General features: G+C 33.8%; 1 protein-coding gene across 2 annotated transcripts in view; it reads right to left on the reverse strand.

The window, feature by feature from the left end:
- Window positions 1–11520, reverse strand: part of LOC149534007 (bifunctional isopimaradiene synthase, chloroplastic-like) — an 84703-nt gene extending 73183 nt beyond the window's left edge. For both annotated transcript variants that reach the window (XM_089804869.1, XM_089804868.1), the window contains exons 1-11: window positions 11274–11520; window positions 10842–10915; window positions 10009–10318; window positions 9673–9856; window positions 9298–9515; window positions 8928–9048; window positions 8391–8503; window positions 7827–8056; window positions 7628–7740; window positions 7432–7530; window positions 6934–7152 (exon numbers count right to left, since the gene is read on the reverse strand). In XM_089804869.1, coding sequence (XP_089660995.1) covers window positions 6934–7152; window positions 7432–7530; window positions 7628–7740; window positions 7827–8056; window positions 8391–8503; window positions 8928–9048; window positions 9298–9515; window positions 9673–9856; window positions 10009–10318; window positions 10842–10915; window positions 11274–11460 — 1868 coding nt within the window. In that variant the 5' untranslated portion in view covers window positions 11461–11520. The remainder of the gene's footprint in view (window positions 1–6933; window positions 7153–7431; window positions 7531–7627; window positions 7741–7826; window positions 8057–8390; window positions 8504–8927; window positions 9049–9297; window positions 9516–9672; window positions 9857–10008; window positions 10319–10841; window positions 10916–11273) is intronic.
- Window positions 11521–14850: the final 3330 nt, after the last annotated feature.

Genomic DNA, 14850 nt, shown 5'->3' on the forward strand with positions numbered 1-14850 from the left:
CAATACAAAATTGATTCAAATGTAGCACAAGAAAGGGCATGATAAATTTATTAAATCGAAGCAATTCAGTGTGGGTGACTCAACACTCCTCTATGATTCAAGGTATCAACACAATTTGGGAAAATTTCAGACCAAATGGTTAGGACCATATGAAATTGAAGTAATATATGATGATGAAGTAGTACAACTAGTTGCAATTGACCTTGTTCGATTGAAACTTCTAGTTAACTGCCATCGGCTAAAAATTTACAATAAATGATAGTGTCAAGAGGACTTCCTGCAATAGTTTGCTTTTGTAGATTCTCCTATAGAAATTGAACCTGAGTCTTCCACTCAGCGTTCACCATTACTTTGACTTTGATAAAAGTTCATAATAAATTTTCACTTTCTCCATAATAATTTCATCTCATCTTCTTTCTTTCTCACACATCCATCTCACTTTTCCACTTCTACAAGAAAGTATACTACAATGCAATTTTTGAACGCATCGCACAGGTTCATACCATGCATTTTATTTTTCCATCCTTATTTATTTCCTTAAATTCATGAATTTATATTTCCATGTCGTTACATTCTTTTCTCATTTTGCATGGTGGGACTCATGCTCTATTTTAAGTTGGGGGATTGTGTGTGTACATTCATTTTTATTTTTCATATAAATCTCATAATTATTCGATAACCAGTATATCATACTTTGAGTAATTATGTGAAGATATGCCATATCATTCCCTTTACATTTATCAAGCCGATGTGACACTTGTCATCTAGATGAAAGTACACACATTACTTGCATTTATGGGAGTTTGAGTGAAAAGGTAAAATTTTAATGATGACATGAGATTATTATATGACATGTTATTTTCCCAAAAGATTTACAACCTTTTGTTCTCCATTGTCTCTGCATGCATATACTCTACAAATCTTGAAATTGTCTCTTTATCTTACATTTATTTTCTGAAGTGTGTGGAAGTTTGCATTTTGACATTTTACTAGTATAACCATGGGGGCTAGTTTGATATGGCATGAACCCACAATTCATGGCATCATCCTCCAAGATAATTTTTTCCATCAAATATTTGAAACTCATGGTTGGCTCAAGTATTTTCAAAAGTTGACTACTTGGGATGATGAATTTGCTTTCCAGTTTATGAATTCATTGAGTAATGGAATAGCTATGGTAGAAGGGCTCAAGGTCAAATGTAGTCAGGAGATAATCTTAGAAGTCTCATGGTTGCCATTGGAAGGATAAATGTTTGAAGAAGATATGGACCCATGAATGGTGAGGACCCAATTCACCTTGCACATGGATAGATTGTTGGAAGTGTATAGGAAGCAAGGGACAATAAGGCTTTCTATACAAGAAACCTAAGATCAGTGTGCCTATTATATCATGAAGTAAATTACATGTGAAGGAAGGTTTAAGTGGTTTCATGGTGTTTGTTAGTTTCTTAATCCATGGCAATAGACTTGTCAACCTTCCACATTTTTTGTTTAGTTTACTGAAGGAACGAGTTGTATATGTGCAAAAAGGTAAGCATAACTCACTTTCCCATCATTGTTTGATTAAATTGATAATAAAGAGGGCATTATGACAAATTTCTACTATCCCTTGGGATGATTTTTTGTTGATGGATGAATTCTTTCCAACACTTGGTGGACCTAGGGGTTCAAGAGTAGGAAGAAGGGTTGCTACAACAACCAACACTATAACAATTGTAGAGCGTAATGTGTCTGATGAACCCTCACTTAGGAAAAAAAAGAAGAAAATAGTAGAAAAATAAACATCTATCTCTAAAAAGGAAAAGGGGAAGGAGAAATATGTTCAAGAAAATCCCTCTTCACCACAATTTAAGGCTAGTGTACAAACTAGGTCTTCTACACATAGGTTTTGAACGTGAACTAGTCTATGAATAAGAAGAACTCAAACTAGGTCACACAAAAGAGTTAGGGAATGACCATGATAATGTTGTTCCTCCCTCACCTTCTCTCAAGAACAAGAGAGTTCAAAAGGAGACTCTTACAGCTCATGTTGAAGGAGGATCTTCAAAAAAATAGAAGAAGGTGTCTAAAACCATTGTTGAAACACCTATGAGGAGGAGTGAGAGGATTTCTAAGAATTATGTTTCCATAGACATCCATGTAGATAAAATTTCTCAAACCAATACCCCTAAAAATAATGAAGGAATTCTTGAATCTAAACAATTAGAGGAGTTAAGGAAAGATGCACGGAGTCTTCCTCAGAATCCTAACAAGTACCAAGAGGATGTTGTTTATGTAGGGGATGATAGAAGTGATAGAGACTCAAGGCATGGTGATTTTATGGTTCGAAAGAAAGGGAAGCACTCTTAGGTTGTATGTGAATCAAAGAATGATGATGTTTTTATATCTAGAGATGAACTTGCAGAACCTGTAATTAATGATCCTCAAGACCTAGATGAAAAATTTCGTATAGTCAGTATAAATATTGTTCAGCAAGTTCTTAAGGAAATAGCTAGTGAAGGATTAGAAACTTTAGTTTAGGCTGAAAAAAATAGAAGAATTTTCTTCTTCACAACAACTACCTCCTGAAAACCTTGAAAGAAGCATTGTGGTATGGAAGGGAAAATCTACTATTAGAACTCTTATTGAATGAGCTAATGGTAATAACAATTTTGAGTGGCTAGATGTTAATGATCAAGGATCTATGCCCCCACCTAACCTCTCTACACCATTAGCAACAAGAATGAGTTTATGCCAGTAGTTTTTAATAGAGAAATCTATGTGGATAGAGGAAAAGAAGGGGATGCAATGAGTTATTAATAATCAATGGAGAGAGTTATTGGATCAAGAAGAAAAGATTATGGTTTTAGAGGAAAGTCACTCAGTTGACTAGTTTGATTCTTGAGCTTATCCAATTTAGACCACCGACTCAAGTCTACACTCTATTCCTAAGGGAGCAAATGTTGAAATATCAAATGACTCAGATTGTTCAAGGTCTTAATTCTTCCCTCAATACTCTTCATGAATTCTATCATTCCTTCCAGCAATCTCTTGCAACCATTAAGAATTTTTTTTGTGCTATACATGCACAAAATAGTTGTTCCCAATGAAAGGGAATAGAATTCTTTGATGTATGTAGGGATATCCAATTGAGAGCATTTATGTCTTGGATTCATAATGAAATCACAAGAGAAAATTAGGATAAACCATATAGAGAAGTAGAAGAATCAGAACCATTGTATTTGAAACCTAAGGAAAAGGATCCACAAACTTATTATTATGACCTTTTGAAAGTTGCAAATTCTAAGAAAGTGGAGAAACACATAAAACCTCTAAGGGCAGTTGCTTATTCAGAATTTAGTGAAACACAAGACAATGAGTTACAAGAAGCAGAGAGATCAATCATTCAAAGATTAATAAGACTTCCTCGTGACTTGCAAGTTAAGGAATTACACTCTCCCCATAATTTTCTTATGGAAAGTAGGCATGCACCATGGTATGTTATGCTGGGATAAACTAGAGGTGGTTTTTGGATTCCACTTAGGTTCCAACCTCCTCTATTAATGCAACCACTGTTAGTAATGAATGCGGATGTCAATACACACAACATGGTTGCTAAGGAACATGCCTAGGAGAAACTTAAAGATTCTAAGGGTTATTACTAGATTTGGTAGAATGGAGGAACTAAATCTAGTATTATAGAAGATTTCAAGCTAAAGGCCAAGGTTGAAAATTACATTTTTGCTGGAGGACCAACCAACTTTTAAGTTCGGGGGAATGATGGGTTGAAGGAATGACATAAGTCTATGGGTTTTTATGATTTTTATGAGACATTTCATGTTTAAGTTGAAAGACTTTTTACTTTAATGTTCTGTATAAACCTATAACTGCCTCGCTTTTCTATAAGTTTCATGACACTATATGATTTCTTGGATATATTGTACTATGATTATAACTTATATAGAAGAATGGGATTATATATATGTATGATTTATAGATGTCATACCTTTTTTATTTCTTACTTTGAATGGGTAGGTTCCTACAACTATGCATTATGATTAAGGATTGATATACACATTAATGTCTGTCATGAATTAATGAAGTAAATTTGTGCTACAAATTATTGCATGTGTACTAATCTATTACAGGAATAAGTCAAAGGAAGGAGTGCATGTGAAGGTATTAATAGCACAATTATGCGATTATTTGATATTTATGAGTTGTTGAAGATTGGGTCAACCTAACTTCCAACTGCTACACAAATCTCGAAGCTATTATGCCATGTGTTTAAGACTCATTCTGTTGAGATGTGTACCATGATGTAATAACTCATTGCATTGCTAAGTTCTCATTGTTGAAGCTAGATCTTAGGAAGTTAGTTTTTTTTGTTGCTTTAAATAAGTTGTTGAATCAAACCTTGAATATAGTTCAATGGAGTTTGTAATTGCAATAACATTTCTTTTAGATATAAACTATCATTTCTAGTTTATACTTTTCTATGAGTTAATATCAATAAAAGTTGTTACTATTGTGTTTTACTAGTTGAAATTTATATCTGTAGTTGTTAACTTATCCAAGGGGGCCTACTTGGTGAGTAAACCTAGTTGGTAGAATTAGTTTTTCTTGTGATGAGATTAATTAAGATATATGTTGTTCCTATAACCATTGATAACATAATCAATAGTTGTTCTTGCAATAAAGGAAAATAGTATAGAGTCCTATTTGTATTTCATTTCTATCATCTAGCTAAAGATTTCTTACATTTGATATAGATTATGTGTTTCTGTTCTTAGTTCCATAGGATAGAAAAATGACAATCAAAAGGTTTTAAAGCATATACTTTGCAGACATCATTTCAAGTTTACATTCCTAGTCAGTTAAGTAAATGGGTCTAATGGATAGTTTTGGATTCTATGTTGGATGTACAATCCATATGCATAAACCTTAGTTTCTAGTTGAATCATTTTACTAAGAAGCTACCTCCTTGCTACAGGTGGCCTTGGCTTAGGGTCTCCCAATTTTAGCAATTGAACCAACATCCACATTTCCAACACCTCCCATTTTTTTCTTGGGAACAAGACAACTTGTATTTTTGTCAATGGTATCGAACAATGGTTGCAAGACCAAGGATGAAAGGGTCGATGAGTGGACCTCAACTATGCTCAGGATGTACACAGTTAGGGTCCTACTCATATGGGGGGATCTCCTTTCCATACTTCAAGGGTTCTAGAGTGAGGGTACAAAATTGATTTGAGCCTTCTCAACCTCTTCCAAAAGTCCCATGAAGCTATTTGTTGAAACCCTCACTTGGGTGGTTCCATTTGTTGCCTCCATTGAAGGAATCTCCCCTTCCTCAAGAGGTGTTTCCCCCTTCTTCAAGGAAGTGACTATCCTTAGAATGGTATCCTCAAAGGGAAAACCCTCATCTTCGTGATGGTTATTTTCCTAGGATTCAGGAGGCATTGACAATATAGTCTCCTTTTCCAACCCATCCTCCTCGTGTTGATTACTCCCTTGACTTATTGGGGACCCAAGTGACTTTGACTCCTCAACAATCATGCCCTCTTGTACACTGAGTTTCTTGACTTTCTCTAGACTTTTAGTCTTAGCCATTGTAGAGCCGCCATCTTTAACCACTCCTGGGGAAGAGACTTTTTTCTTCTACTTCTCATTTTTAAGGGAGGTTTTGTAGTTTGAAACCAAGTGCCCAAATTCTTTACACTTCTGGAAAAAGGGGGCAACATTCTCATAATGGATGGGTTGATTCCATATTGACCATTTTGATTTCAGGGAAACACAAGTTGGAAGAGTTTTGTTCACAGCAACATTCACACAAAATCTAGCATATCCCAACCAAGATTCATTGATAGTGGTATTGTTAGATTTAATAAAATGCCCAAAATAGTCCCCTATCCATTTGAAAATATTTTCATCCCAAAATTCCAAAGGGAGCCTAGGGAGATGAACCCAGACAGGAGCTAATCTATGCAGATTCTGGATAGGATTAAAACTTGGTTTCCATTTAGAAAGTGTCAAATAGTGCTTACCATAGTTCTAGGAGCCTGCCAATATGGTGTTCCTATTCACTTCAACTGTGAAGCTGAAAAGAAAGAGTGCACCTGACATCGCCAAGACTGTCACTAATCCCATGAGCTTCCATTTTGAGTTGCACCACTTCCTTACCATATCCATAGTTGGCCTAAAAGACAAAAATATTCCAATAAGAGACAACAAAAGCCCAAAGGAGATGAAGTCAACTACTGAGTCCAAGAGAGATATCTCAAGGGCCTCCTTTCCTAAAGCCACTTTTGGTTGGTCCCCAAGTGACATGAGTACTACCTTGGATCCTAATACAAACTTTCCAATCCGTCTTCGGGATTGCAACTTCCTTCAAACCCTCAGGATTAGGAGACACATTGGGTTGGGAGGACCCAAGAAGGCTAGATCATTAGAAATGACAAGCTTCTCAGATGATTCCCATACATTAGCAGTCATCCCATCCATGGGAGTGGCCTACGATCTAGCATATAAGACTAGGAACAAGTTCAAACATGCCTGTGTCAGGTCAGGAGGGGGAGGAGGGTGAGGACCCTCTAGGTCAGTGTGTACGATAGGCAAGAGTTGCACAAGGAACAAATGTTACTTATGGTTTTCTGATAATGTATATGTCGATCAAAATGTAAGTTCTATAATAAGGTGGATTGTAATGTTGTTAGATGTTGAATAAATAAAATAGTTTTGTCAATTAAATTGATTTTGATATTTTGTATTGAATTTTAAATCTATCAATCTTAGAGTTGGATATATTGACCTATATCGAGAATAGTAATTAATAAGAACCCATTTCCACCTATTACATAATTTAGATGACAGTCATATCCAATACAAAAAAGTTTTTTTTCATTACCTATTACATTTAGATGACATTAAATAATCTCAATTTTCTATTCTTACCTGATAACTGCCTCAGAAAATAATGCGACATCGTGAGCTGATGAGACGTATGCTTCAAAACTGTACTTCAAAATTAACACAACTATTGAAGTTTTTGTGTAAACCTCTCTACACAAAGCGAATTCTGGCTCGAACATGCTCGTTGCCACTGCAAAATATATTTCAACCAAGCGATCGGGAATAAAACTCACCCTTGCCAAACCACATGATTTCCACCACCTTTCCATAACCGGAGATAAATTAGTCATCATCAATCTATGAAAACAACATTGTGTAGTGCTTGTAGATTTTTACAATCTATATTATACAATCTATGATAAATATTAAAATGATTTTATAAATTAGGGACTGTGATTGAAAATGTAAATAGCATTCAAATAAATAATCTCATGAATTATAGAATATAAATGTGATTGAGAACATTGATAAAAGATATTTTTCAAAAACAACATTCATTAAATAAATAATACTATTAAATTTTGTTAATCAATTGGGTACCTTTGGAGCTCAAGGATTTCTTGTTGTTGTATATGTTGAACTCTATTAAAGTCATGTTTGGCCAGTTCCGAATACTTGAGGTTGCTAACGCATGGCAACCTAACAAGAAACATAAAAAATAATTGATAATCTCATGCTGAAAATACATAGCAATGGTAAAAAAACATATGAAAATATGATGAATCTTCATCCTTACAAGTACATAGACTTTCCAAGCCACACATCGTTTGGTCCATATTGCTCTATGTAGTTTCTTGCCTCTAGCCTTGGTAGACTTTTATGCCATGGATACTTGAGCACATATTCTACCTATAAATTTAGAAAAGGATGTAATTTCAAATTTTCATTAGAAAGAGAAAAATGATATTTAGGATAGTAATATGGTTTTTTTTTACCTCTCCCCTAATGTCTTTCTTGAGAGCCCACTTGTCAAAAGTCCCTGCAGTTTCCAAAGCATTTGTTAAATATCTCTTTGTACAAAGGTTTGCTTCTTCCATTATCTTTTCTCCAGGGAATGCAACTTGGGAGCAACGATGCACATTTAGCATATCTGTAACTCCCCTCTGTGTCTCACCCATGAAGCAAAAGAACTCTCCATTTTTGTCCTTGAATGTTTTCAGGGCGTCTATAAAAACACAAGAGAGTAAACTTAGTGAAAGAAAAGGGTTTTAAACCTCAATCAACATGGAAGTCAATTTGAACCATTTTTTTAAGCTTAATTTTTTCATTAATGTGTGATGTTTAAGGGTGACCTAATTTGAAAAGTACAATTTAACAACATATTCTATGATTTGATTTATTTAAATGGCTGATTTGAAATCATACTAAATTTTCAAATAAGACCCACCTATTAATGTTATTTTATATTAGTCACTAACATGATTCGAAGTTTACATAGTGTCATTTTAACCAAATTTAATTTAAATACTTGAAATAAAAGTCAACCTACTAGATGTTACCTGAGGATACTTTATATCCATGGAGTCTAAGGATTCGTAGGCCCATTGCTGTATCATCAATGTCGCCCACAATATTGTCTCTTGCCCATCCAATGCCCTTATCATTCCAATATCTGTGAATTGATATCATAGTGTTAATGATTATTATTAGCATTGAACTTTGCAATTTTTGAATCAAACTCATTAGCCTATAGTTTATGGATGGTGGTTCAAAAGAACTTATCTTTGATAAAAAAGAATGATATATACTATTTGTATCTAGATGATTTCATACAAGTGAATTGTTGAACCTTCTTAAAAAGTCACCCATCTTAATCTTACACCAACCCAAATACATTTAACCATAGAATTTTCTTCAACATTATTCATATTATAAGAAAGCAATTCAGTTCTATTATGTAAGCAATGATTTCAAAAGTACACTAACTTTTAAAGACCGCTGCTTATTTTCGTGCCTAATTTCATATGAACCACATAAATGAATCAAGTATTTAAAATATGTTGTTCAAACCTGACCGACTGATGTTAAATACATACTTGTAAACATAATCCAGTGTTTCTTTGATCTCTTTCTTGAAATGGCGATCGATGCCCAGTCGTTCGAGAGTATCCACAGCCCATAGACGTTGGAATAGATCAAAGGGATAGTTGCAAGGAGCTGAATTTTATTAATCATTTCCACACATGTCAAACAAGATTCTATTATATACCGGATGGATAGGTATTTTTAATAATACAAATATATGAAACTTCGTCATCTTTAAACATTATATACTAACAAGAAATTAAGTTTCGAAAAATAAGTCAATTTAGACTATTTAACACTTTTACTTAAGCATGAAGTCTTAATATATTATGTTTAAGCCATCCCATAAAATTCAAATAATTTGAAAAGAAATAACATTACCATGATCACCAAACTTGGTAAGAACAAAGTCTAAAAAGTGTAGACATTTTTGGTCTCCCGTGCGCATGAACACGACAGCTGTGGATGCAGGGGAGCCCATGAAGGACCCATTTTTGGACTGAAGTTTAATTATTTTATTCCAATCTATTATTTCCTGCAACCCCTCCAACGAGTAGAGAATTGTTGTTGGAATTGTGTAAACAACATCCAGGGGAATCCTAATAATACCCACAATCAATGAATCTATAAGATATTAGAGATCAACTAAAATAATTTCAACTAAGAGGGTCATCTTTAAACATTATTGCTATTTAACATTTTTAGTATAAGAATCAAGCTTTAGTGTGTGATGTTTAATCTGTTGTATTTGCTTACTTTTTCAGCTTAGACTCCCTCTTCTCTTCAATCAGTTTAAAGAAAGGGAGATCATAAGGGAGATTCAATCCTAGAATTTTAGCTTCATTGAGCATTGAAACGAATACTATTTCGAATCCACTAGTCCTGTGATTGTCTGCTTCTCCCTCCATTCGCTCAGCATGCTTTATAATAAATTCAATACCTGCGAAAATAAAATAAATAAGTGTAGATAAAATATGTCATTTTTTACTACTTAACATTTTTAACAAGAATCAATATTAGTGCATGATATTTACCGATGAGATGAAAATTTCAGACGATGGAAATAATCCATTTTATTACTAAGAAACAAACCTTTCTTCACTTGAGCCTTTCCTGTATGCCAGACAGTGAGGGTGATAGCACAGGCTAGAGTGGAGAGAACACGGTCATATGTCAAGAAGTAAAATTCTTCACCCCAAGAACCATCGCTCAACTGGTTTTGCAGAATCCATTGAAGTGTTTGAGGAAATTGTGGGCCATTAGAGCCATCTACAGAAGGTATTCTTGCAACCCAAGCAGTATCATAGGCAGAAGGATTCGTTTCACCATCCCCCATTGATTCAAATATTGCCTTTATCTCCACTATCAAGGTTTCTATTCGTTTCTCTATCTCAGCTTCATTCTAAATCATGTTTCATGGAGCACAACACATCAATTTCTAGGGTATCCAGTCAAACCTCATTAACAAGTAAAGTCAATTGATATGTGATATTGTTCTAAGAATCTGAGTGTGTAGTTTTCAGTCAAATTCATTGATTCATATTTCATTAATAGTAATGCACAAGAAACCATCTTTCATGAGAATGAATGGAATACTTAATGATCATTACATCTAGAGGATACTGGACTTCTTGTGAGGTTACCTTTTCCAATATCACTTCAGCTCAAGCAAATGGAGTTGAAAGCAAAGTGGGCTTAACCAATGAGAAAAACTCAAGTGTGCTTGAGTTGGCGTAATACTGACATAAATAACCTTCGACGAACTCTTGGTGCTCATTCATTCTAAAAGCAATTTGTGCTTATTCATTCTTGTTAGAGATGAGTTCTTGTGAATCACTATTCCTGAAACATGAATAAATAAATTTGACTAAAAAAATAAACAATTGAATTCTGATAGCAATAACAAAACTACATTCAAGATATACCTTATCATAAGAAAATATTAAAGAGCTGATCATCTCTTCTGTCCAAAAGGTTGGAAGGACTTCTCGATTCAAATCTGCAAACCCAAAACTCAAAACATCAGCAGTAGCATTTTTTCGGTGGGTATAACTATTCCATGGGTATGAGTGGTTCTAATTTCGATTTTGTGTATTTTTAGAATCATGTGATGTTCATGAATCTAAGATCAAGAAGAATAGAACTGACTGTGATCTGAAGTTAGTATAAAAACTATTCATATCAAAGTATATATGATATGATTAGTTTTTGCATTATTTTACAATAACTAACATTTCGAATCACAGACAGTAATCTGACATCAAAAGCCGAGAGTGAACTGGAAAAGGAAATTAATCACTCTCAAATTGATTGTACAAATGTACATAATTGGAATCAGAACTCATACTATTTCTTACCAGTAGGAATAGCAGTTACAGTCCCTTGTGCAGAGCAAGCAACGATCTTGCCACCTGCCTGCTTACTACGCACTCCAACAAAATTAATTGGTGGTTTAATATTGAACCTCTGCATGCTGCCAAAGCTGCCATTCAGCTTAGCAAAGGGCGCTCTGCCGCTTAAACTTCCACTGGCAAGGGAAATCATGGTAGATGTGAAAGAATATAAAGCAGCAAAATAAAGCTAGAAGCTGATCTATTTCAGTTTGAATCAACTAACTCAAAGGAGAGCATTATATAGAAGATTAACATAACCCTGACGAACCACAAATATTCTTCTATTTGTCTGTTTTGAAGTTATTATTTGTTATTAGTTTGGTATGTATCTTTATCATTCTCTCTTATTCTTGTTGTCATTGCTCTCTTTCTTGTCTCTCCCTTCATAACTATCATCCACTTTGATATTTGATTATGTGTCATCCATCTATCCACTATCTTTCCCTATGTTTCCCTGTCTATTTTTATCACTATCAATCTATTTACCTCTTTAGCCCTCTTCCTTCTTCGTATTTTCACCTTATGCACTCTCTCCCCTGCCCCCTTACTCTCTCTTTACCTTTCATTATAATTATCTTTCCCTCTAACTCTCATTTTCTATACAAAATGGACAACTTATCTATTTATTATCAATACTTTAAAATTGTCTTTATCTCTTCATCTCTATCTCTTACTCTCCATCTTACTCTATATTTTTACATCTCTCTTTTGTATCTATACATCTCTCTCTAATTCACAAACTCTCCATATTTACCCCCTACCATTTCCTTTGGGGCCCGTTTGGTTGCAGGCATAGGAATGAAGAATAAAAATGCAATATTGGGAATAGGAATGGTTATTCCAATAAGAGCTATTTTTTGGAATGGTTATAAGCTCATTTTAGAGGTAAAATGGGAATATCTATTCCTATTCCCTATTCCATTTGATGAACCAAATGGAGAATAGAAAACATATTCCAAAATTTCTATTCATACTCCAACAACCAAATGGGCTTCCTATACACACATACGCTCCTCTCTCCCTCTCTCTCTCTCACACACACACATGCTCGCGTGCTCGCACACGCACACACAAACACATCAATACCAAAATTTTACCTCTCGATCTCTCTTCTCTCTTCATATTATTAATATTATTCACTCCCTCTAACCTCTCTCCCTTATCCCTCCATATATCTCTCTACCCCTTTAATTATCATTTCTTATATGAAATGGACAACCTAGACTTATGAAATGCACACAATATATCATATTTTCATACAATTAAATAAAATAAAAATTTATGAATCAATTGATCAATACAAGATAGGTTAGTTTACAAATGCATTTAATATTTAATTTTGAAAAATATTTCATCTTATTCTCTAACCATATTAATGGTTGGTTGGTTTGAATTTAAAATTATTATATTTACAATATGTATGACTAAGATTTGTAAATATATAATTTTAATATTGATTACTCTAAAAACACTATATGAGATGGGAAAACAAAGTTTTAAAAAACTCTTCCATTTGGTAAAACTACTAGTGAGACTTTGAATTAAATGTGTGACCACTCTAGAATTAATTATAAATATATTATTTGTATATAACACATAATATTTTAAAATTTTATATTCTCATTATTACTATTTTTTTTTTTAATCACTAAGAGGCCGAAGCAAAGATGCATTATTATTATTATGTGATGTGATTAATTATTATTTTTAATTAAGTTTGTGTAGAGTTGAACCCAAGACCTCTCAGATAAGAGGCTCACAATTTACCATTGTGTTTTAGGCTCTTGCCTAACTATATTGAAATTACAATATTGTTATATTTTAAATAATATTATATTATTAATATATTATTTTATATACCCCTTGTAGTAAAGCCCTACAAAATATTTATTCATATATTTTAATTTTATTTTGATAGATTCAGAATAAAATTAAGAAAAAAGATTTATGAGTAATGCTTGATTAAAATTAAGGTTGTTGTAGTTTTACTAATAGTTAAAGTTAGGGTACATGTCAATTAAATTCAAACAACTCAACCCTTATTATGGTTAGAGAATAAAATGAAGAGAGAAGAGAGATAAAGAGGTGAAAAGTTTAGAACTCATAAAACCTAGGGAGAGAAAAATAGTGGAACAATGTGTGTGTGAGGGAGATAAATATGAAGGGAAAGACAGAAAATGGAAGTGGGAGGGATAGGCATAGGAAGATGATAGTGGGGAGACAAAGAGATAGAATAAAGATATTTGAGGTGATAGATACATATAGAAGATCAAAGGGAATTCGAGAAAATATAATATCTAGATAGTGAAAGGTGAATGGAAAAGAGAAGGGTAAGACAAGATACAGATAGAAATAAGGGAAAGGATAGGGAGGTAGATAGCAAGAATATGTGAATTAGAGAGAGATGCATGCATATTAAAATAGAGATATACAAATATAGAGTAAGGTAGAGAGGAAGAGATTGATAAGAATTAGAGGGATATATAATTGTAATGAGAGATAAGGAGAGATTGAGGGAGGCAGGGGAGAGTGAGGAAGATGAATATTATAAAGAAAAAAAAAGGGTAGATAGATAAAAAGATTGATAGTAATAGATATAGACAGGGAAACATAATGAATCATAGGAATATAAATAGGAAGACTGTCACAACCCACTCTCCCCTTACTCGAATAAATTAGTACCCCACTCCACGCGGAGGGAGAATGAATCGACTTCCTAAATTAAAAAATTAAGATAATGTTAATAACACCTAAGATTAACCATAAAGAACCGTTAACAAAACAGAATAGGTCAGTTCCATCCATATTGTTGGAAGAGTGGTGTTAAAATAGGGTTTGGGAATAATGAAACGCACATATACATAGCCGAGCAAAGGAAGGAGAACGGAAAGAAGGTGAAAGTAAGGGGATTGGCAGTTCGGGAAACACAGTGACAAGGGTGGCATTCAACGAAAGAGGACAGTAGGAGGAAACAATAGCAATCAGGAGTCCTCAGATTCCAGGTTCTTTCTAGTTAATGTCTTCCTTTGTCTATATCTGCATTTGCTTGTGAATCTCTTGAGAAAGAATTGCTTAGTGAATGCAATTTCTTAACTTATATGCCTTGTTCTCCTAAATTGTTTTTGGAAATTTTCACATATTTAACATCTGGCTTGAAATTTAGAAGAAACCCCAATTTTTGCTAGGGCTCGAGTATGGAACAATGGGAAATATTTTTTAAAAATAACAATATTAACTTGGAACGTTACTACCATTCTTGCATTGTTTTTAAACCCTTACGCTGTCACAGTACATGATGATGCTTTTGAACATGGTGTATGCCTCCATTGTTGGCATTGCTTTAAACAAGGTGTCGAGACTGTCAAGGCTTAGGAAGACAAGACAGTACCTTTCAATGAATGTCACTACTATGTTCCTGCTTAAAAACATTAATGCTACTACATTGGAAATCTTATTGCTGTACTATTGAAAACCTTAATGCTGTTAATCTTGAAACGTTATGCTAGAACTATAACTACTGTATACATCAACGTTGTTACCC

The sequence above is a fragment of the Cupressus sempervirens genome, chromosome 10 (assembly GCF_028749045.1).
Source record: "Cupressus sempervirens isolate cs-2001-9-10 chromosome 10, ASM2874904v1, whole genome shotgun sequence".
In the NCBI taxonomy this organism is placed as follows: Eukaryota; Viridiplantae; Streptophyta; class Pinopsida; order Cupressales; family Cupressaceae; genus Cupressus; species Cupressus sempervirens.